The sequence below is a fragment of the Pantherophis guttatus genome, chromosome 2 (assembly GCF_059756535.1).
Source record: "Pantherophis guttatus breed Tessera chromosome 2, ASM5975653v1, whole genome shotgun sequence".
Taxonomy (NCBI): Eukaryota; Metazoa; Chordata; class Lepidosauria; order Squamata; family Colubridae; genus Pantherophis; species Pantherophis guttatus.
Genome location: NC_142064.1, coordinates 56,958,669 through 56,982,038, shown reverse-complemented (window position 1 = coordinate 56,982,038; position 23,370 = coordinate 56,958,669). Strand labels below are relative to the sequence as shown.

The following is a 23,370-nucleotide window of genomic DNA, read 5'->3' as shown; positions in this document are numbered from 1 at the left end:
CACTAAACGTGAAGTCCATTTTATAGAAAGGTTGTTCTTCAACCAGCAATGACATATCACTACTTCCCCTTCAATTTAAAACATAAAATGACAATAAATACTCCTTTGCACAATAACATACTGAAAACTATTAAAATTATGATAACAATATAACAACAAACTATCCTAGGAGCTGAATTATGATCTACACATTTTCTTTTTTTCAGCCACAGTTAAATCTGGTGTGTTATAAGCCAAAATGTTATCAGATTGAAATTGGAAATCCCACAATATTTTAACCTGCTCATTTTTTTTACTACTTTTCAACTATATGAAAATTATTCCTGCCAATTGAAACGGAGATAAAGAAAGAAATGATTTTACAATTTTAGACTATCTGCTAGTGTCCTTTTATTTAAATAAACATTTACAATTATTTAACAATTAACACAAAGACAGGAATTTTGGAATAGGGAGCCTGGCCAGCACCAATGGAGACAATGTGCATACAGTTGAATACCCTGTAACATTTGAGAGCCCAGATTTTATTTCCTTTATATAGCTTTTCTTTTACTGACATTTTCCATTACATTCTTTCTTAATATGAGACAAAATGAAATTCAGGAATTCTTCAGATACTAATCCAATTTGCTTTACTCTTAAATTGCTGATAAATTAAGACTGAAGTCCAGTTCAAAAAAAGATAGTCTTTATTTGTAAGCTTTATACCGTGACACAAAAGCCAACAGAGCTATTTCAGACACTATTCCAACCTTATCCTTCAGCAAGATATTTGAACTGCTTAAATTGCAAAACGCTGTTCTTTTGTCCTTCAGGTTTGCATCTTCCAAGCATATTATGTGTTTTAGTATACAAAGACATTGCCTACCAAGTTTAAATCAAGTTGTGGCAGCACCTTTTGATGGAGAATGCCTTTGAAGTAAAATACATTTTAATTTCAATCCAGGTTTATTTTCTGGAATATCTAGAAAAGTTTTTCTTTTCCAACCCTACCATTTTGTTAGATCTGAGCCATTAATATTTTAAAAAATTTAATAGCCCTAGGACATATGATTTATTTTAGGAATTGAATGGTAAGAAATAGAAAATTGGAAACTGAAAACTGAAAAATCCAACAATTATATTTAATACATATATAAGGAATAATCTCTTACTGTTAGAGCTAAAAATGATATAGTAATGGATAGCTACATTGCACAAAACAATTCTAGATTGAGAGCTGATTGTTTGCCATTTTTTTATCTTTTATGTGAAAATTGCACATAGCTATTGGCACATTAGAGCATAAGAAAAATGCCCTTGAAACAGAGATATTACATTTTTAATTAAAGAATTAATCACATCTAAGTTCTCTCCAGTTTAATATTTTTCTTATAAATAAACCCTTGCCTTAATATTAAACCTGTCTTTTAAAAATCTGAATATTGCCACAGTTTACACACTGGTAAATTGCAACTTTTAAGTCTGTTGGGAAATTGATGTACTCCAATAATATTTTCCTTCATAAAAGCAGAACCTCTAAATCTCATGAAGCTGGAAATAAGGGGAGTTGACACGATTATAAAATATAATATTTCACCATTGTTGTTCTAAATCACTAGAAAACACAGCTACATTATTTTAAAATACAAGTTAATGAAATGTGGGCTACGCATGCTAAGTTTTCAACAATGCAAAAGTCCAGCTTAAGCATATTTTTCCTATTCCTTTCCTATCATAAAAAAGGTACCTTTTCAACAAGTATACAAAGATTGGTTCAATTAATTTCAGATGAAGAATACTCTTCCTTGTTGATGAATTGAAACCTTTTCTCATTCAGAATGTACATATGTTATATCTGGGTTCTCTCATCCGGTCCTTGAAGACATTTTGGTAAAAATAAAACCTTTAATTTATATGTTTACGCAATGCTTATAGGTATATGTATTTGTTATATATTACTCACATATAACAAATATTGTAGTTAGAATAGCCAGTATTGAACCAACAACAGGTATGACAAATCCCATTTCATAATACAGGTCTCCAGACATATTCATTCAATCTTCAATCTTCACTGATTCACTCCTATTCAAAATTATTCCTGTTCTGTATTATAGTTCCATTATCAGCAATGTGATAAATATCTTGGAGGTTTGTCCAAACAGTCCAGGATTGTGGTGAGTATACTCTGAGTATCTCCTTATACCATCTTTGCCATTGAAAAAGTGGTATCAGTTTCTTGTTTATAACTCCTACCCATAATTAGTAATCCTGGCTACTTGGCTAAGTGAATATTTGGCAGATTATGCTGTCTTGATTGTATGTCAACATTTATGAGCAGTGTGGGGGCCTAGTAATGAAGATGTTTGCCTCCCACTCAAAAGTTTGAGAGTTCAATCCTATTGTAGCAGCAGATGTTTCCCTCTCACGGCGCAAAGAGAAAATCTCTACTGCATGTAGGCATCTGGAAGGGCATCCGGCTAGTAAACATTCAGCTCCATTCAGTCATCCCGACCCTACCCTGAATAAAGGGTTTACAGGGTCATAAAAAGAAAAGAAAATGTATGTCAACATATATAAGTTGAGATAGTGAAAGATGGCTGCTTCTTCTGAGCAGTAGAGTTCTCACAAGCATTGTTCCGTAAGCTTGGATGTTGAGCCAATGCATCACAATGTAAATGCTTGGCTTTTATTTTTTTTTTTAAGTTTGATGGAAAATCTGACATGACCTTCCAAGCTTAACATCTATTCATCAGTAGTGAGTATATAGAAACTGTAGTTTGATTCTCCTCCTTTATGTACAGCAAACGTTTACTGGATGCAGGTAGGAAAACAGAAGAAGAATAACCAGATTCCACTTTTCAAGATAACATGATTATGTTCATCAAGGGTTATTCACTGTTTTCATCTTTGTCTGAAGATGCAGGGCTATCCCGAGGAGGCAGCAAGTCATAGTGGCAAGGGATGTGGCTGTTTTTTGGTAAATCATAAAGATCTTGGCTGATGGGTCCATTATTACTTAAATTGCCTTGGACAACACTAACTGTTGGTTCTGCAATTGAAAAAAAGTATGCGTTATTACTCTGTTATTGTAAGCGAGAAAGAATCCTAAAATTTAATCAAAATTAATGAATTCATTCATTTAGGACCTTCCATGATTTAAACAGGACTCTCAAAGGGAGGAAGCTGCTAATAGCAAGTAGCTTTGCCAGAAAAGGAGACATCCCCATTTGCTTGCCACCCAAAGGAGGTAGCACAACTTCCCTTAATTGCCTCAATCAATGGTAAATATGAGGCCAATGTCACCCAGAGACTTCCTGTGTTTCACAGTTGTTATGGTGCAAGACAGTGACCAATTCAGGAAAGTGTGAGGGGATATATACATTATCTAACATTGCCCCCCCCCATAAAGGTGGGATAAAAATCTAATCAACCAATCAATCATAGAAAAGGTGTTTTATTTCCAGGAGTATGTGTGCTGAAAAATCTTTGGGTCATATTGGTAATGAAACTCATAAAACTTAAATCTTTGGGGAAAATCTAATTTAAAAATAGGTGATAAAATGTTCTATTCAGGGGTGAGTTCTACTTACCTTTACTACCGGTTCACAATGGGGCCACGGGCTTCTGTGCAGAAGCTTCCTGATGACATCCAGGTCATTGGGTGGAGCCTCCTGCCGGTTTTACTACCGGTTCTTGCGAACCGGTCCAAACCAGGGGCAACCCACCATTGGTTCTATTGGAAACCTGGAGTAGAAGCTTTTGTGACTTTAAACTATTTATTATATAATGGTTGTTTTTAGGATTTAGCCTGACTTCAAATTAAATTTGGTCTTCCAGTTCACAACAGCGGTGGTATATTTCAACTTAAGTATGTCCTAATGGATCCATGTACACCAGATGCTTTGGCTGCTTCAAAAGCATCTGAGATACTCAATTATTTGAAGGAATCCGTGGAAGAAGTAAAATATCTCTATTTAAAGTTTAAGTATATTTTCAAAATGGAACTTCTGAGATATTCAAAACATGGACTCAAGAATAAAAATCTTTGCTAATGCCCTGTCAAGGGCTTCATGTCCTTACAAACTTTAAAATGTATCAATGTATTTGATATTGATTCATCAAAAACTTGTATTATGACCATATTGGACTCCCCAAAGAAGGTGCTTGAAAGGATAATCAACTTTCTTTGTTGGAGGTATAAAACAATTTGAGGAATCATTGATTCATATTGTGGGGTTATATGATCATCTGGTGTCTTTTTGGAATAATATTTTAATGTATATAAAAAGTGGAATGGTATTTTAATATACATAAAGTACATTAATGTACATGTCATTATTTAAAATGGCTACACAATGTGATATAAAATAAAATAATGAAATAAAATAAAATAATAAGATAAGATAATAAAATAATAAAACAATAAAATTGTAAAACAATAAAATCCAGATTTATGGAAAAATCTTAATATGTTAATGTGATGTTGAAATCAATATGAAAGCTTTGGAATTATCTAGGATATTTGACTCTCCAACTTTGAATGAAAGTATTCAATGATGGTGCAGCAGCAACTCTCACTACTTATTCATTCTCATGGTCCTGAAATTCCTCTTTATTTAGAATTTGGATTTCCTTTGCTAAAACTGCCATCCATTGGTTCTTGTCCTACGCTTGAACACTATAGAGTTGCTGCATTTGTTTCCACAAAAGTCTTTCTGCTGGGCATCTTCGTCTTTCATTACCCTGGAGCAGTAGTGGGTTCCACTTACCTTCGCTAGTGGTTTGGAACAGTGAGCGTGCAGTGTGCGCGCTCACTTCGCTCATGTGCCGTGCTTCTGTGCATGCGCAGAGCATCCGTGATGACCGCTGCCACTACCAGTTCGCCTGAACTGGGGCGAACCGGTAAAAATCCCCACTGCCCTGGAGCTTCCAGATAGACTGCCCTATCTCCTTCTTGGCCCTATCTTATTTCCCATGAACACAGACTTTCCAGGGTAACTGATCCCACTTTCTGCCTCAAGCTGTTTAATGTCCATCCGTGACAGCCAAACAAGCTAAATGAAGCTTAGGCTCCAATCTTAAACTTAATTCAAAACCAACTTCAGTGCTTTCCCATTAATAATAACTGGAAAGCACAACATATCACCTGTTGTTTTCCCGTGTCACTTATATGTTTATTTAATCTATTTTACCCTGCTTTCCATGACAAGAAATCTGAAGTTGAGCTGAATTTTCAGGAATTGTAGTTGAATTATATAACAGGATGACACATGCCAAATTGAACACAAACTTTTTTTAAAGAGCTGCCAATAACATTTTCATTTCTTCGCAAAATTGGAAATAATTTTGGCCATAGTTGCCTCTTATAAGAAATAAGTCCTGCCAAGTTTTCAGATGATAACATCCAACAATTTTATACTGTAATTCAGAAAATACCAAATAACTGAAATGAAATTGTGAAAAGGTTCTTCACTTTCACAGTATTTTTATTTCATAAATGAATGTTTATTGGCATAATAAATTTAATTCTCCTCCCTGACAGGGAACGGCAGGCAGCGCTGGGTAGACTCTGTCAGTTGACCAATCAGGACCGGGTCTGCAAGGAGTTTAAGCCCCGCCCTTCCTGTCGTTCTCCAGTTTATCGACTCGGTCGACTTGGACAGTTGTGTCTCCTGCACTGTCTGATCACAGATCTTCCCAAAACAAAAATAAAAATAAATAATAGAAGAGGGAGGAGAACGGCGCGGTTTTAAGGGAGCCTTTGCTGTGTTCCTGCTTGGAACGGCTCATTCTTGGCCTCCGGACGATCGATCGCTGCTCCTAACTGCCGGCTGGCAGTTTCAGGCAGGGCCCACGGGGGGAGAATCCAAGATGGCGGACACCCGTTCTTCGAGAGCTGGTCGTGGGGCGGGCTCCCATCAGGAGAGGAAGCGCCATAACAGCGATCCGGGGGAAGGGACCTCAGGCCATCATCGAGGCCTTAAGAGGCCCAAAGTGTCATCTGCCCCTCCTGACAAGTCGGCTCAGACCAGGAAAGACGAACAGCGCCGACATAGGGCCCTGGAAAGGGCGGTTCAAAAGGCCCAAATCCAAGCCTCTAAGCATCCTTTACCTTCTCCTGCCTCAAATACTCCTCAGCCCCCTCCAGCTGGGGCTTCTTCTTCTATTCAGGCCCAGCCCCAGATCTGCCATAGATCTGAGCTTTCTCCAGATCGGTTGACTACAGGGGCTTCTACTTCTCCAGATGGGGCCGCCATTTTGTTTGCAACTCTGCCTCCTGAGGGACATTTTCCTGATCCTGGCACCCAAGACCAGGAGAAATCTTCTCCACCCCCTCCTTCCCCCCCCCTCCGCCACCCCAACCTTCCAATGACTCTCTACCTTCCACTATTTCCCCTGCTCTGGCCTCCCTTATTGCAACCGCCATACGTCAGGGGATCTCTGAGGGCCTGCAACAGCGTGCAGAATCGGATATTTTAGACTGCTCCAGCCAAGTCAGTCATTTCTCCCGGGGGGGGGAAGCTTCACCCAATCTGGGGAGACCTCCTTCTCCTACGTCTGCCAGCCAGATCTCCCTTTCTGCTGAGGACCTGGCCTTGGACCAGGAATGGTCTGATGATGAAGGCCTGGCTCCTGACCAGCCGGCGTTTGTGGGTCTCTTCAAACCTCACCTCTTTCGTTCTTTGTTGTTCAAGGCGTTGTCTGTTACCAAGATGTTGCCAGTTCCACCTGTTTCTGCAGCGACTTCTTCATCTGAAGATCCTTCTGCTTCCCTTTTCGCGGAAAGACCAGTTCCAGTGGATACCTTACCTGCACCGAAGCTGTTCTCAGATGTGGTGAAGAGACAGTGGTCATCTCCAGGTTCTGGGCCCCTGCCCAACTCTCAGGATAAAAAGTTTTATGCAATGCCCAATGACTTTTCTGACTTGTTGCAGGTTCCAAAGGTGGACGCCCCAGTTGTCTCTTTGTCTTCTACCACTCACCTTGCCGGTCCTCCTGAGGAGTCCTTGCGTCCGGAGGACAAATGAGCCGAGCGGACCCTTGTCAAGGGTCACCAAGCCTCCGCCTGGGCGGTAAGAACCGCTTCGGCGGCTTCTTTTTTCAACAGGGCCTCTATTTTGTGGTTGAAACAGCTGCAGGATCGCCTTCCAGCCTCCGACTCACGTTCTCATCAGGACATCAATAAAATATTGGCAGCTGTTGAATTTTCGGCCGACGCCTCCCTTAATTCGGCCCGTTTTGCAGCCAAGGCCATTGGATCCTCTGTCACCTCCCGCAGGCTCCTCTGGCTTCGCCATTGGCAGGCTGATGCCAGGAACAAATGGCGCCTGGCTGCCTCTCCATATGAAGGGACTAACCTCTTTGGTTCCTCCCTTGATCCAATACTGGTTGAGACCAGGGACCACAAGAAGGTTTTTCCAGTGGTCTCCCGTAGGTCAGACTTTCGTCAACAATCCTTTCAGCGAGCCCAGTCCTTTCGTCCACCTGACAGCGGATCTTCCTTTCACCGCTCCTCTCGCAACTATTCTTCCAGAGGAACGCAAGGCCAGAAATTCCAGGTTAGGTCCAACTCCAGGTTTCCCCCTAGAAGGTCCTTCCGCAGCGGCAGAGGCCATCCCTTTCACAAGGCTCGTTAACCCTCCTCCAGATTCCTTGGTTGGAGGCCGCCTTGCCTTCTTCTCTGATGCCTGGCTTATTTCCACTTCCGATCTTTGGGTTCACTCTACCGTTACAGACGGCCTTCGTTTAGAGTTTAGAGCTTCCCCTCCCCGTGTTTTTGTTCCTTGCTCTCTTTCTCAGGATCCTTCCTCCCGCGCCCGTATGGCTTCAGCGGTTGCCCACCTCCTTCAGATCGAGGCCATTGAACCTGTTCCCCCAGCTGAGCGTAGATCAGGTTTTTATTCCAGGCTTTTTCTGGTTCCTAAAGCTTCGGGGGGCTGGCGCGCCATTTTAGACCTGAAAGCATTGAACCGGTACATAACGTACCGCCGGTTCAAGATGCATTCCCTTTCTACAATCTTGGAATGCATCCGGGAGGGCGATTTCCTTGCTTCAGTTGATTTAACCGAAGCATATTTGCATGTCCCCATCTTTCCACCCCACCGCAAATTCCTCCGCTTTTACTATAGGGGCTCCCACTACCAATATAGGGCACTCCCTTTCGGACTTTCTTCTGCTCCCAGGGTATTCACCAAGTTGATGGCCGTCCTTGTGGCCCACATCCGGTCCCTACCCATCCGTATTCTATTCTACCTGGATGATATTCTTATTCTTTCCTCCTCCCTTCAGGGGGCTCAACAAGATGTTACCACCACGCTCCGCCTTCTTCAGGCTCATGGCTTCTTGATTAATTGGACCAAGAGCTCCCTGTGTCCTTCAAATCGCATCCTACATTTAGGTGCTGTCATTGACACTCTCTCATCCACAGTTTCTCTTTCTCCAGCTCGCCAGTCCAGCCTTTCTGATATGGCCTCCCAATGTTTGTCAGGCCGACCTATATCTATTCTTTCTCTTTCCAGGTTTCTGGGCAAAATGGTGTCCTCCTTTGACATTGTCCCCTGGTCCCGCTTACATTGCAGGCACCTTCAATGGTACCTGCTCCCCTTTCAATGTTCTCTTTCTGTTTCTTCCTTGCGCAAGGTCTCTCTTCCTCCTACTGTTTTGGATTCCTTGCGATGGTGGGGCTCAGAGGCCATTGCCAAGGGTACCTTGTTTAAGGAGCCTCATAGGATGGTTCTCACTACTGATGCAAGCCTCTCTGGCTGGGGGGCTCACCTTAACTCTCTTATGGTTCAGGGTATCTGGAACGAGAAGGAACTGGGTTCTTCCATTAATTTTCTTGAGTTACGGGCGATCTTCCTCGCCTTACGTCATTTTCGACACCTGCTTCAGGGCCAGCACGTGCTTGTCTTAACTGACAATGTTGCTGCTAAGGCCCATATTAACAAACAGGGAGGTACACATTCTCGGTCTCTTCTTCGAGAATCTCTACTACTTGGTTCCTGGGCCGAATCTCATTTAGCTTCCTTACGGGCTTCTCATATTTCTGGCAAGTCCAATATTCAGGCGGATTCCCTTAGCCGTAACTTGGTGGACCATTCCGAATGGAAGCTACATCCCGATCTTTTCCAGGACATCTCCAATCGCTTTGGCCGACCTGGGGTTGATTTATTCGCTTCCCATGACAATCATCAGGTACCACGTTTCTTTTCCAGGTTCCCGTCTCCGGGAGCGGAGGCGGTGGATGCCCTTCGGTCCCCCTGGCCTCAGGGCATTCTGTTCTATGCGTTTCCCCCTCTGCCGCTCATCGCCAAGGTCCTCCGGAAACTTCTAGCAGAGAGATCGGAACTGATCCTCATAGCTCCACACTGGCCCCGTCGGCCATGGTTTTCGGACCTGATCACCTTGTCCACTGCCCGGCCCTGGCGGATCCCGATCAAATTTGCCTTCTCCAGGGGGCTGTCGTACATCCGGAGCCCCAATGGCTGCAGCTAACCGCCTGGAGACTGAGCGGCAGTTCTTGACCCAGGTCAATATTCCTCCCGCCGCTATTACCACCATGCAGGCTGCGCGGCGACCGTCCACTACTCGTATTTACGAGTCTACGTGGCGCTCATTCTCATCTTGGTGCTCAACCCGAGGGATCAGTCCTACTTCACCTTCGGTGGCTCACATCATCAGTTTCCTCCAAGATGGGTTTGAAGCTGGCCTGACCCCGTCTACATTAAAGCGACAAACCGCTGCCTTGGCTTCTGTCTCTGCTTGCGCATCCTTGGCAGCTATTACTAAGGATCCTTTGATCCGTCAATTTCTACGCGGGGCATCCAACTTGAGCCCTCCAGTTGTCCACCGCTTCCCTACTTGGGACCTCTCAAAAGTGTTGGACTCCTTGACTCGGCCTCCTTACGAGCCTCTCCGGACGACGTCTTTGAAATTTATCTCCTTTAAGGTGGCCTTTTTGGTCGCAGTAACTTCAGCTCGTCGCATTTCCGAGATGGCCGCCTTGTCAGTCCGCAAGGACCTATGTGTTTTTCATCATGACAAAGTTGTCCTCCGTTTGGACCCCACCTTTCTCCCCAAAGTTAACTCCTTGTACCATCGTTCACAGGAAATCTCCTTGCCCAATTTTTGTCCTAATCCGTCTCACTGCTTAGAAAGGGCGTGGCACACTCTCGACGTACGCAGAGCCTTGAAGGTCTACATCTCCCGTTCTGCTTCATTTCGTAAGACCGAGGCCCTGTTCGTCTCGTTTCAACCTACCGCAATGGGATCCAAGGTCTCCGCTCCAACTCTGGGTCGCTGGATCCGAGCCACAATTGCCTTCGCATACGAGTCCCAGTCCTTGCCGGTTCCTGCCCGTGTGACTGCTCACTCCACCAGGAGTGCCGCCACCTCTGCCGCCTGGGCTACCCAGGCCTCACTAGAAGAAGTCTGCAGGGTGGCAACCTGGTCTACTCCGACGCCGTTCATCAGACACTACCGTCTGGATGTCTACGCGTCAGCGGATGCGGCCTTCGGCAGACGGGTCCTTCAACGAGTGCATGAGTCTTGATCCTCGGCTCACCCTATTTGGCCCGCCCTTGGACATCAAGCTTTGGTATGTCCCAGCGCTGCCTGCCGTTCCCTGTCAGGGAGGAGAATGGGCGTTGGTCCTACCTGATACGCCCGTTCTCTCCCGCGGGAGGGAACGGCAGGCAGCCCCCACCCTCTTGGGGGATGAGCCGTTTGTGCCGGGGTGGGGCGGGTTCTACTTATCTTTTCCTTACTCTCAGCAGGAGACACGCCAGTCTGCAGTGAAATCCTCGCCGATAAACTGGAGAACGACAGGAAGGGCGGGGCTTAAACTCCTTGCAGACCCGGTCCTGATTGGTCAACTGACGGAGTCTACCCAGCGCTGCCTGCCGTTCCCTCCCGCGGGAGAGAACGGGCGTATCAGGTAGGACCAACGCCCATTTTCTTCATTTTGAGCTCACTAGCAATTTTTTAATCAGTTATATGAAAAAGCTTTAACGTTGTGGCTTTTCAACTAATGAATTAGTCCTCATGTAGCACTTAAATAATTTCTGCTTAAAATAATGTTTTTCCCCCTTTCCCATAGTAATTTATCATGACAACACAAAATAGAAGGGAGCCTCCTAGGAAACCATCCTAATGCCTTCTAATTTAAGATTTTTTTTAATCAAGCTGTTCATTACCAGTATGTATGTATGTCTGTCTGTCTGTCTGTCTGTCTGTCTGTATGTATGTATGTATGTATGTATGTATGTATGTATGTATTTTGTATTTAAATAGAAGGTAGAGTCACAGAAACTGACAGACTGATGATGTGGAAGCAAAATCAAGAAAAACAGAACAAAGGTTACTGTCACATAAGTGGTAAATTTCTAAAATTGGCACTTACCAACTTCGTATACATTTTTGTTAGACGAAACAGAGTTATTAATTTCTGCATAGGCAGAATCCCTGTGTGCTGGTGATTTCATTTCAACATATCCACATTCTGAATTTTTTGGCATAAGCGCTGGTGGATCTTTAATAGTAGCATATGGATTTTCAGAGCTACTTAAGGAGCAGTTACTTAAATTATATTCAGAATTCTTTATTAGGTCTAAAAAAACACAAAAATTATAATTTAACAGTACTATAGAATGACAACGAATAACACATTAGAATTATTCTTTGAAATGTTTTGGTTATTTGTCAAGTTTCTATTTCTAGTGCAACATATACAGCAATAACAGTGAAACAAATCGGCAAATTAGTTCATGCTAAGCCAATGATTTCTTCTGCATTGTTTCAACTATTCACAGTGAATTTAATGAAAATGAAAGTCCTTGGAATAGTAGCCAATTACGAATTTGATATAAATCGGTATCATGATGAGGCTGTAGACAGAGCCAACATTGTTTTAGGCTGTATCTACATAAATATAGTTTCTGAATCATAGGGATTAGTATTTCCACTTCAGTATTGCAATGAATTCTGGGCACATTTCTAACATTCAGATAAAATTGAAGAAGTTCAGAGAATAAGGAAGAAAAACTAAACCTTAGAAAGGGAGATTGAAGGAGTTCAGAATGTTTAGCCTCAGTGTAGGTTATGGGGTATTGAAGATTCATATTTTTTTGCTGGTGAAACCAAAAAATGTAACCAAAGAGATGATGGGCTAACATTCATTGGGAGCAGAGGTGGTGCAGCTGTATATGGAAATAGTTTAATAAGGATTTCTTGACTGAGCAGAGGGTAGCCCTAATAACCAAAAAGTTTCTAACTCTGTTAAATAAAATGATGGGTGGAAAGATGCTCAAAGGGCCTAAGGGAAAAACCTATTTTTGTATTCTTTTCCTTTAAGTTCAGGAGTAATGCAACATATTAAAAAAACTTTACATAGTATCAGAACATACAGACAGTCCTCGACTTACAGCCACAATTAAGCCCAAAATTCCTATTGCTAAGCAAGATAGTTGAGATAATGAGTTCTGCCCCATTTTACGATCTTTCTTGCCACAGCTGTTAAGTGAATCACTGCAGTTGTTAATATGAGTCAGTTGCAAGTGTCCAAATTTTGATCACATGACCATGGGGATGCTGCAACTGTCATAAGTGTGAAAAAGATTCATAAGTTACTTTTTTCAATGTTGTAAACTTTGAATGGTCACTAAATGAAAGATTGTAAGTTGAGGGCTACCTATGTTTCTGAGGTTCACGAATTAACATATTCTCAGTATTAATTTATAGTTCCTACATATTTTTATGGGTCCTATCCAGAATAGGATCAGGTCCAGGATTGTCCAACTTCAAGAAATCTGCCATATGCTGATGCATTTTCTTTTGGGGAAATTTCATACTCACCTTTCAAGGATTTCCCCAAACAGCTTCTGTCAGCTCCAAAAACTCCTGTAAATAATGGATAAGAAGAAAATCTAAATATATTAGTAGTCTCTTCTGCTGGGAATAGTTATATTTATTGCACTAATTGTTCCTAATTTCTAAAATCTACAGTATCAGGTTCAGAACTGTCTACTTTTATGTTCCTACCTAATTCATTGTGGTAGCCTCCATGCTTCCAATCAGCTGGCAATGTCCCTGTGTAATCCATGATGGGGGCTCGCTTCTGAGGATCCATGTTTTTAAGATTCACAAACAATTGGTTCTTGTTTGACTGTTTCAAATTAAAAGGAAGGTAAATAATGTATATTTCATTGTATAAAAGCAGTAGCAGAAATCCAATAATTTAACAACCGGTTCACCCAGGGTCAGGTTGGCTGTTGTGGGAGGCATGGCCCATCCCTGTCCTCCAGCTCCACTGTACATGCAGGATGAGCCTCTCGCAATGGCCAACCTGACCCTGGGCGAACCAGTTGTTATATTTCCACCCTTTGTCAAAAGGCTGTTTCTGAGGGTTGCTTGTCTGCATGTTGGTCTTACGTCTGTTTCAGCCTTCTGGATGCAGCTCCTTTAAGAGGCAAGGTTTCCGAGGAATGAGGACGGGAGATTACCATAGAGACAAGGAGTTGATGATTGTGAGAGTTCACGTAGGAAGGTGAAGAATTGGGGGGAAGTGGAGGGAGGGATTCCCCCTACCCATGGAGCTGCATGCAGGGGGTGTTGTCAGTCTGTGGGCAAAAGTGAGAGGGGTGAGGGATTAAGTTGGCAGCATGATTGAAGCTGGGCCCAATGTAGGGGAGACTGCAGGGTTAGTTTGGCCAGGCAAATTATCCCCCCCACCCCCACTATCAAAGTGGATCCTGGGTGCTGCACTGCACTGCAATGGAGACATGGGCAAAGGAGTGGCCGGCATGAGGGAAGGAGGAGGAGCAGAGAGAAGAAAGAGGGAAAACAGCCTTCTCCTTCCCTCGTGCCAGCTGCTCTGTTACCCGTTTCTCCATTGCAGCGCCCTGGATCCACTTTGATAGTGGGGGTGGATGGGGGGTAATTTAACAATCGGGTCACCCAAACTAGTGCGAACCGGCTGAATACCACCACTGTATAGAAGACAAGTTCTATACAGTGTGGTGTTTTATAAGTATAGTCTTTTTTGAGATAAGCAGTTCATACATCCATGTAGCACAAAGTATGCAGGCTTTTTATTTTCTTACCTTTGACAGAGTCATCCTATTCATGTTGTTGGCATTTGCTGTATTTGAGCATTGTGTTAGAGTGTGATAGCTGGGGTTAGAGAAGTAGTGACTATTAGTGCTTCCACCATTATTATGAGAAATGGTTTCTGAAAAGAAAAAAAAGTAGATCTTTATCACTAACCATCTTTGGCTTTTATATCGTAATTCTTAAGAACTATCAAACAGCTCTCCTAGAATTAAAGCACAGATTAAGAATGGTTTATATCATTGCTTTGCACTACTTTTTCACTCCTAAATTCATCTTCTGAATTTAGTCTCTTCCTCAACTATTATGATTCTTTAAAAAAATATACTAAATGGTCATTTAATATTTCACAGCTTTATGAAAATAAAATGCATGTCTCTCTCTGCACTCTAAAAATTTATTTAATAATTCAAATTTGAATATAATTTGAATTATATTGCTGGCCTTTCATCAGTTTTTATGTGGATGTTTCAAATGCAGCTTGTTACCAAAATGAAATATAATTGTTTTTCAGTCTCTATAAAGGTCAAAGCAGATATAATATTGCTCAAGCCATGTAATTTGCAATGTCATACATCCATTACTTTCCCACACCCACATATCAATTTCTTTTTAAATAAAGGTAATACGTTCATTAGCAGGAGCAATGAATGTTGATCTGTTTGGTTTCCCCATATATTACTGAAATATCTGTCTATAAATTGTCCTGATAAAGCAAAACAGGTAACTAAATTTTTCCAAATATTGGATTCCCATCATTGTTTAATAGTAGCCATTCTTGCTTTGGCAGATGAGAACTGGAATTCAACAATATCTGGAAGATCAAATATTGCTGGATTAAAGACATTACATTACATTGGGGGATTGTAATGACTACAGCTAAGCAATGTATAGGAAGTTAGTGGTTAACAAGTAGGAGATGCTAAATAATTTCAACTATAAAATACTATACTGAGGATATAAGAAAGAATTCTAGATTTTCATTTTTCTTCATAGCACTGTGGTCTATGTCAAACTTGATCATGTCATGTGATGTCATATGACATATCATGACATTTTTTTTTCTCTTTGCAGAGCTGGGGTGGGGCATGGTCTATCTGTGATGCATTTGGCCCATGGGCCATCAGTTTGATACTCCTGATTTATGCAGTCACTAGCAGTCGAAAACACCTTAATGGCACATAATCAACTAATCAATCAAAGCAAAATCTTCTGTTCCTATAGATTTTGCTAATAATGTACAAAGCCCCTAACAACTGAAACAATTTTTTAAATTTCTTTGCTAAAATTATGTCTAACAGATGTAGTCTATGGAGATTCTCAGTCATCCTGGTCATGGTTATCCCAAAGGTGCTTTTTCAAGAGGCAACTGGACTTTCTGGTTTTTTTCTTTGCAAACGTTTCACTTCGTATCCAAGAAGCTTCTTCAGCTCGGAAGCTCAGAGCTGAAGAAGCTTCTTGGATGAGAAGTGAAACATCTTCAAAGAAAAGCCAGAAAGTCTAAATGTCTAACAGAGATAGAATTAATGCTTGCAGTACTATATTCCTACCTGAAATTGTATAATCTGCATTGATAACTCTCATGGCAGGTGTGTAGGTAACTGCTGGCATATTTGTTTCTTTCCCTTTCTGCTTTTGTCTATAAATAATGAACAATGCAAGCAGAAAAAGGACAACAAGGACAAGAATTATGATTCCAGCAATGGCTCCAATTTGGTAAGAATCAGATGGAATGGCAGTGCTAGTACGGCTTAAACTGTTCAGGTTTCCTACAATGATCACCCCTGCTGCAAAAACAAGAAAAGAAAAGAAAAAGAAAACAAATGAAAAAGTCAGTCATAAACATATAAAAGAAGTCCTATGTGCATATTTTAATTCTGATTGCCTAACCGGAACAATATACAGTATACTAGAAGCATATGACATGTTTTGAAGTGAAAATATTGTTCAATCTCAACTCTGTTCTAATCTACTGGCAGTTTTCTGACACTGTAGCAATCCCCCCCCACCCGCCCCATCTCTGAGTTAGAACATACTATTAGGAAATGGGTACAGTTCCTGAAATAAATTATTTCTAATTCTAAAATTAGAAATTAATTTTAGAATGGCTGTTCTAAGGTGGAAACAGGGCATTTGGGGATCATCACATTTCAATCTCAAAATGTTTTGAAAATGTCTAATATACACTAATTTATAAATGGTTTAAGTATGCTTGAAAATGGATAAGGTGCCTGGTACTCAGATTTTTTTTTTTTGAAAATATGCTTTCACATAACAATTACATTACATTATTGAGTTATATATTTAAAAGAGTTGCTTTAAGAGTCCTGGTTCTTAAAAATCACTTCACAGGGAGTAGTACATTAGTTAAAGCACTGGAATAGAATTGGACTCAAATTTCCAGTCAGCAATAAAGCTGTTAGAGACTTTAGAACAATCCATTACCGGCATTATCTAACTGTTGTGATCTGAGGTTCATCCAAACTAGTTTTAGTCCCCCCCCCCTTGAAAACAGTCTGCCAGATACTGCTAAAACTTGGCAACCTACACTAAGTATTGCTGATTAATCTCTACATCAACAAGTCTTGGCATTATGCAGAGTGTCTGCACAATGCTTGCCACTTTGGCTAACACATATCTTCCTCTGCTCAATTCAGCCATTTTGGAGGCAGTGAGTCAGTGACGGGAAAAGGAAGCAGCATAAAAGAAAGAAGGAAAACAAGGGTCTATGGCTTGAAGGTGCTTGCCCAACACCTTTGTCTCTTCTTTTCTGCCCATCTCCTGTTGGGGACCTGCAATCAAACTTGTCACACTATGTCTTGGCCAGTGGAAAATCTGATTGGCAGACATGGAAATGTTACTTAGATCAAATAGGTAGATGTTTAATTTTTAATCCTGAACCAACTTAGTTCAGATCAAATCCTCTTAATGTAAAACAGTTAACATACATTAAATTGTGCATTACGTCCGATCTTAATCATGCTTAGGAAGAGGTCGGTGCCATGTAAAATATAAAGAATTGTCTCTGGTTATGCATATATCGAGTGAGAGTGAGATCCTAATAAGCTTCACATATTGTGAAATTAAAACTCTCAGCATTCTTCATCGTTGTCTAGTATTCTAATCCAAAAACTGAAATAACAAAAGCACCCACACAAATATACTCTGGGAGGCAGTCATGTCACCTTTTTAATGAGCAATTTTTAGAAAATATTACCTTGGTCACATCTTGCTCCTTTCCAGCCAGGGCTACAGTAACAGGTTCCAGTGATATGGTCACAAGTTGCGTTGTTCAGGCAATCGCATATTTGCCGACAACCATAACCGTAAGTACCCGGGGGACACTCTTTAGAAAGCAAGAAAAAAAGCACATAGAGTTTTTACTTTATTCTAGTTTGCAGTCAGATTCATAAACTAGTCATAAGTGACTATGAGCAGCTTAGAGTAAAACTAGGACTTCCAAATTCTTAGTAATGGCGAGTGAAGATTTGCTCCCTTAATGGGTATCGGTTGATCAGCAGGGCAGGAAAGAGTCTATTTCCTATGCAACATTTCTCTCCCCACCGTTTATGAAAAGCAGGCCTTAAATGAATTGAGTGTATGCAGGAAGATGGATAAAGAAAAGCCCTATTTCATGATAGGAAGTTTTCCTATGAAACAAAGTCACGTATGTATGTTTACAGTGCTGTAGCCGGATTAGTTTATAAGCTTTTCTTGAAGCTCTATGAATAAATTCTTATGGAAAGCCTGCAGATGCAATCGGTCACCACCAGGTGGCGACGTTTCACAAGAAGACTTTATATCTAAACCATACTCTGATGTGCTGAAAGATCATTATAAATGCAATCAAATACGATTTAAAATAAATGCATGTATAACATAGTATTAACTCAATAGAAGATAATGTTGTCACCAATTTTCTAAAGAGGCTCTACAGAAAATCAGGTTGCTAAAAATAGCTGGGAAACCATTCGTTACAAAAGAAATCAAACTACCAGAATAAAATATATTGTGATGTTTTACATATATTATAAAAATATGTTTGTTAGTAATTGCATTAATTGAAGTTGAAATGTAGTTTCCTGGGTATTAACTGTAAACATTTTCTTTAGAAAAAAAAAGTTTAACGGAAAAATACTAGTAAAATGTTTCTCATCATACACCAAAGCCAACTATAATATTCAGAACATATACCAGTTTTTAGAGGAAAAGAAAAAGAAAATTGTAGGTTGTTTTTAAACTGATGAAATATTATTGAAAGTAACTTCACCTAGAATACAAACCTCCATCTAAATCCCCCTGTTTACATTACACTCTATTGATTTCAAAGAAATGTGGATGCCAGTGACTTTGCTTAGAATTGCAATTTTAAGGAGCTAACTATGCACTCTTAAAAGTAAAGGTTCCCCTTGCACATATGTGCTAGTCATTTCCGACTCTAGGGGGCAGTGCTCATCTCTGTTTCAAAGCTGAAGAGCCAGCACTGTCTGAAGACGTCTCCGTGGTCATATGGCCGGCATGACTAAATGCCAAAGGCGCACGGAACGCTGTTACCTTCCCACCAAATGTGGTCCCTATTTTTCTACTTGCATTTTTTACGTGCTTTTGAACTGCTAGGTTGGCAGAAGCTGGGACAAGTAACAGGAGCTCACCCCTGAACCTGAACCCCTGAACCCCTGAACTGCCGATCTTTTGATCAACAAACTCAGTGCCTTAGCCACTCAGCCACCGCGTCCCTTCTCTTAATCCCATCAAATTCAGTGAAAATCATGATTTAAGATCAAACTTTAAATAACCTCACTTTGGATTGAATTCAGGATGTGTACATTACGGTTCATAATGTATTAAGTATCATTGTCTTTGTCTTATCCACTTAGTTATCCGTGTAAAATTTTATTATAGTCAGCCTAAATCTAAATATGAAAGAAGAGCTTAGTAAGTTTTAATTATACATACATCTTCTCTTAACAATGTGTAGGAAAAGTTTCCAACTCACTCTGTTCACAGTATTTTCCCATGAATCCTGTGCGACATGTACACTGGCCTGAAATGTGATCACAGTCAGCTCCATTCTCACACTGGCAGATTGAAGCACAGTCTTTCCCAAAAAACCCCAGCGGACATCCTTGAAAAAGAAAGTAAGAAAATAAAATGAAGCCGTTTATGTTCAATAATCACCACTCCGAACCAAATAACCTATGCCTAAAAATACACAATTCATAATCCAAAGAAAAGATAAAACGTTATTATCTTTAAAAGTGTTTATAATTGAACTAACACTTCTCTAATAAAAATTGCTGAACTTCCTTAGTAGGATCTTAGTAGGGTATAATTCTAAAATTGTATAAACTATGTTCTAAATCCCATGACTTCATTACTTTGAATGAAATCCAATCGATTTTCAAGAGAGAAAACTATTTTGCATCAGAGCAGAAAAGAACTGAAGTTTGAATAGTAAGGATTCTGGTAACCCAGAGTAACAGTATGACTCTGTATTTCTTCCTAAAATTATGTAATTCTGGTGCAATATAAATGTTGTATCATTATTATAATTGTAGGAGATAAATATTCAGAAGCCACGCCCCCCTCCCCATCCTTCCAAATCAATAATTGTTTGAGAACTAATTGCCATTACTAGTAAAAAAATAGTAGGACACATTCTTTATAAATGATCCTGAAAAAAAAAAAGCTATGTGAACATCAAAAAGTATGGCTGCAGACCTTCCTGTAATTCTTAAAAGCAACCTCACTTTCTCCATGCTTCCCTTTAATCCACTCATTCAAGTCTTAAAGCATTGACACTTTTGAGTTGGGAAGGAGGGGATCCAACTGCTTAAATGAATAGAAAGGTGCTATATTCATGCAAGTCTGATACATTTGTAATTATTTTTGAAACATGCACAGCTGTTGGAATTCTAATTTTTCATTCTGGTTTATATTCTATACAATACCATTTCTCACTTTCTGATTTATGAATAATATTACTAGAAGGCATTAAGAATTCCTTTAAAAAAAACCAGAAAGCAGATGGATTATTTTGTCACCCAACAGCAGTTCCACTCATTTTTAATTTTGATATTACTGTTTCTGCATTGATCAAGGTAAATATGTCTAACTCACTTTGTGTGCAATAGAGACCAGTCCATCCTGGTGTACATTTACACTCTCCATCATAAGCACTGCAGTGAGCGCCATTGTGGCAATTGCATGTATGAATACAGTTTGGGCCCCAATGAGAAGGAGGGCAAGCTGAAACAAAACAAATCAGTTAGCTTTATTGCAATACAAAAATATGCAGAATAAATATAGTATGAATTTTGTCTGAGAGAATGTACATAGCAAAATTATCCAATTTTTAAAGACAATGTTTAAAAATATAGCAAGTAGGACTACAATGAGACTATAAAAATTTTGGTTAACGGGGTTTTTTTTAAATGTCCTCCATAATGAACAATTTGCTGTGGAGAAGCCAATGATGAGTAAGGGTTGCCAAGTCATGCATATATTTTTAAAGAATCAGAGTTTTATGGAAATAATTCCAAAGGCTTTTTAAAGTAATGGGGATATTTCTTTCTTTATATTCCTTTCACAGGAATGACATAAAATAGATTTTCCAGGGTTTAAAAGTCAGGCTTAACACCTGTCTCCTTTCCTTCAATTGGCACATTTACTTCTTTTCGCCAATTTATCAGTTGCTTATTGGTAAGGAAACAAGAACCATTATCATTTATCAACAGTAGCTGGAGACCAAGGTTGACAACAGTCCAGAACTGGACCCAGGTGAGAAACAACTGACTCAGAAGAAAAGGGATGCAACACTATTAAGTCCTGTTCTTTTAACTAACTTTCCCAATGCCTCGACTACCATATTCCTGGAATCTAATCTAACTCCCAGTCTCTCCACACCATTCGGCCTGTTCCATTCATCCATTCCATTAGCATTGACCACCATATGCAGAACACATCTGAAGATAGGTGTGGAAGATTCATTCAGTTGTACTAATCACTGGCCACTTTGAACATGAGCTTCTGCCACCCTCTCACTTCTGTTGCAAAGATCGTGACATTTCTTCCTGCCAGACAACCAGAAGGATGCTGCTTGCACACATCACTTTCCTCAGTCTGTACTACCCTTGAAGAGTAGCAGCAACCCAGCAAGCAAACATTTCTCCTGAAATTTCCCAACTGTCTTAAAAAGTCCTCCAATTCCATCAACTTCTTATGCATATATAAGCAATTAGCTAAATCTACATTAATCAATGGGATAGGTAAGTTACCCATGAACATTTCTTCTAAGCCTTCCAATTATTTTTGCTAATATAGGACAGAATTCCTCATTTAGTAGGTCACTAAATGAAGTCATTATCAGTGAAATATACTGTTGGAAGGCAATAGTAGCTCTCCCCCACTTCTGTACTATTTCCCTTAAGTATATGACTTCTATACTAGTCTCTTCTGTGCCCACTAATTTTGTCAGCCAACTTCTCTCAGAAACATTTCATCACCAAAAGCTCGTTTCCCTCCCCCACCAAAATCCCCCTCTTTAAATGAAGGGATTCTAGTTCTCAAAAACATTGGCAACAATATGATAGTAATTACTGTATACACCAGGGAGTACATTCTTCTTAAATGACATTTCTCAGTTTTCCCACCTTTCTAAATTGTTTTCACTTTCGGTCTCTACACAGTCTTTTCTTATCCTACTAGTTGTTACTGTATCTATTTCTCTCTTGGGGAATCAGTCACTTGCAACTAATCTTCATTCATTTCAAGTTGTAGACTGTTTCTCCCTAGCTTTGCTATATAATGACAATTTCTTTTTACTGGCCCCCGATGACTCAGTTCTCCTTTTAGCTGTGCCTTGCTGTACTTTCGCTAGATTAAGTCTTAAATTTTCTTTAGATGAACTGATGTGTGCAAAGCTCAGTATGCCAGTTCCTTCTTCATTACAGCCCAAACTCTAGTACCACCAGCCAGTCAACAGTTCAGTACTCTAATGCAGGGGTCTCCAACCTTGGCAACTTTACGACTTGTGGACTTCAGCTCCCAGAATTCCTCAGCCATCACATGCTGGCTGAGGAATTCTGGGAACTGAAGTCCACAAGTTGTAAAGTTGCCAAGGTTGGAGACCCCTGCTCTAATGGACAACCATCTTGTTCTCTGAACATTCTGGTCTTTATCTGAGTTTTGCTTCTTAGTTAGCAACTGGCCAGTAGGTGGTGAGCACACAAAGGTACATATTTTTCCAGAAAATGTGTGAGTCTACATATAGGAAAGAACTTGTATCTTTGAGAAACTTGACTTCTCTCCAAAACACTTTACATGAAGGGGAAAAAACCGACACTGTTTTAGTCTGTTACAGCTGTGCTTGTCTTTATACACTTATCAAGGACAGTCCCATATTTTCCAGCCTCTTCTTTGTGAACATTTCCGTGGATAAAATACAGGAATGTTTTTATTTATTTGTACAGCAAATACTTAAGAGCTACTGAATTATTTATAGAGTTTATATTAGTGGTTATGTTGTAAAGTTTGAATTTTTCAAACACAGAAAATGCACATGACATATATTTCAGGCACTATTAGATATGTAAATATAGTGAGATAAATTAGTCATGCTGCTTTAATCATTTTATTTGTGTGGAAAAAGTTTTTATGAACTAAGTTCTAATGAAATATCCCCCAAATAGAAACTTCCCAAAGAAGGAAATGCTAGTACTTACGCTGGGAGCAATCACTACCAATCCAGCCAGGATAACATTGACAAGATTTGTCAATTGGGTTACAAGTTCCATTATTTGTGCATGTGCAAACCCCTGCACAGTTCTTTCCAAATCTTCCACTTGGACAAACTATACAAATAAGATACAGAGATCATGAATATTTATGTTTTTATCTTTCTGCCTTGGTGGCACAGTGGTTACAATGCAGTATTGCAACTAACTCTGCCCACAGCCTGGAATTTGATCCTGACAGGCTCAAGGTTGACTCAGCCTTCCATCTTTCTGTGGAAATGAAGAACCAGATTTTTGGGGCAATATGCTGATGTTCAAAATTACCCAGAGAGTTCTCTAAAGTACGATGGGGCCTACATAATAGCTATCATTATTGCTATTTTTAAGATACTTTTATACTAATAATCAGATGTCAGTATCGTTTTTGTCTATAACCTTTGTTTTTCTCATCCATTTCTCTGGTTTCCTTCTCTTTATCTTTGCAGACTTCTCACATTCTCTCATTATCCAGGACTCACTATTCTGTCTGTCTTCTGTTTATATC

General features: G+C 40.2%; 1 protein-coding gene across 2 annotated transcripts in view; it reads right to left on the bottom strand.

The window, feature by feature from the left end:
• Positions 1–365: 365 nt before the first annotated feature.
• The window catches only part of MEGF10 (multiple EGF like domains 10), a 102,387-nt gene continuing 79,382 nt past the window's right edge, over positions 366–23,370 (bottom strand). Inside the window, exons 16-25 of one of the 2 annotated variants that reach the window (XM_034409994.3) lie at positions 22,815–22,943; positions 20,212–20,340; positions 19,088–19,216; positions 17,309–17,437; positions 15,642–15,878; positions 14,085–14,212; positions 13,024–13,147; positions 12,838–12,882; positions 11,387–11,593; positions 366–3,034 (exon numbers count right to left, since the gene is read on the bottom strand). In XM_034409994.3, the coding sequence (XP_034265885.2) occupies positions 2,874–3,034; positions 11,387–11,593; positions 12,838–12,882; positions 13,024–13,147; positions 14,085–14,212; positions 15,642–15,878; positions 17,309–17,437; positions 19,088–19,216; positions 20,212–20,340; positions 22,815–22,943 (1,418 nt within the window). In that variant the 3' untranslated portion in view covers positions 366–2,873. The remainder of the gene's footprint in view (positions 3,035–11,386; positions 11,594–12,837; positions 12,883–13,023; positions 13,148–14,084; positions 14,213–15,641; positions 15,879–17,308; positions 17,438–19,087; positions 19,217–20,211; positions 20,341–22,814; positions 22,944–23,370) is intronic. The other variant, XM_034409996.3, reaches the window with a different exon arrangement.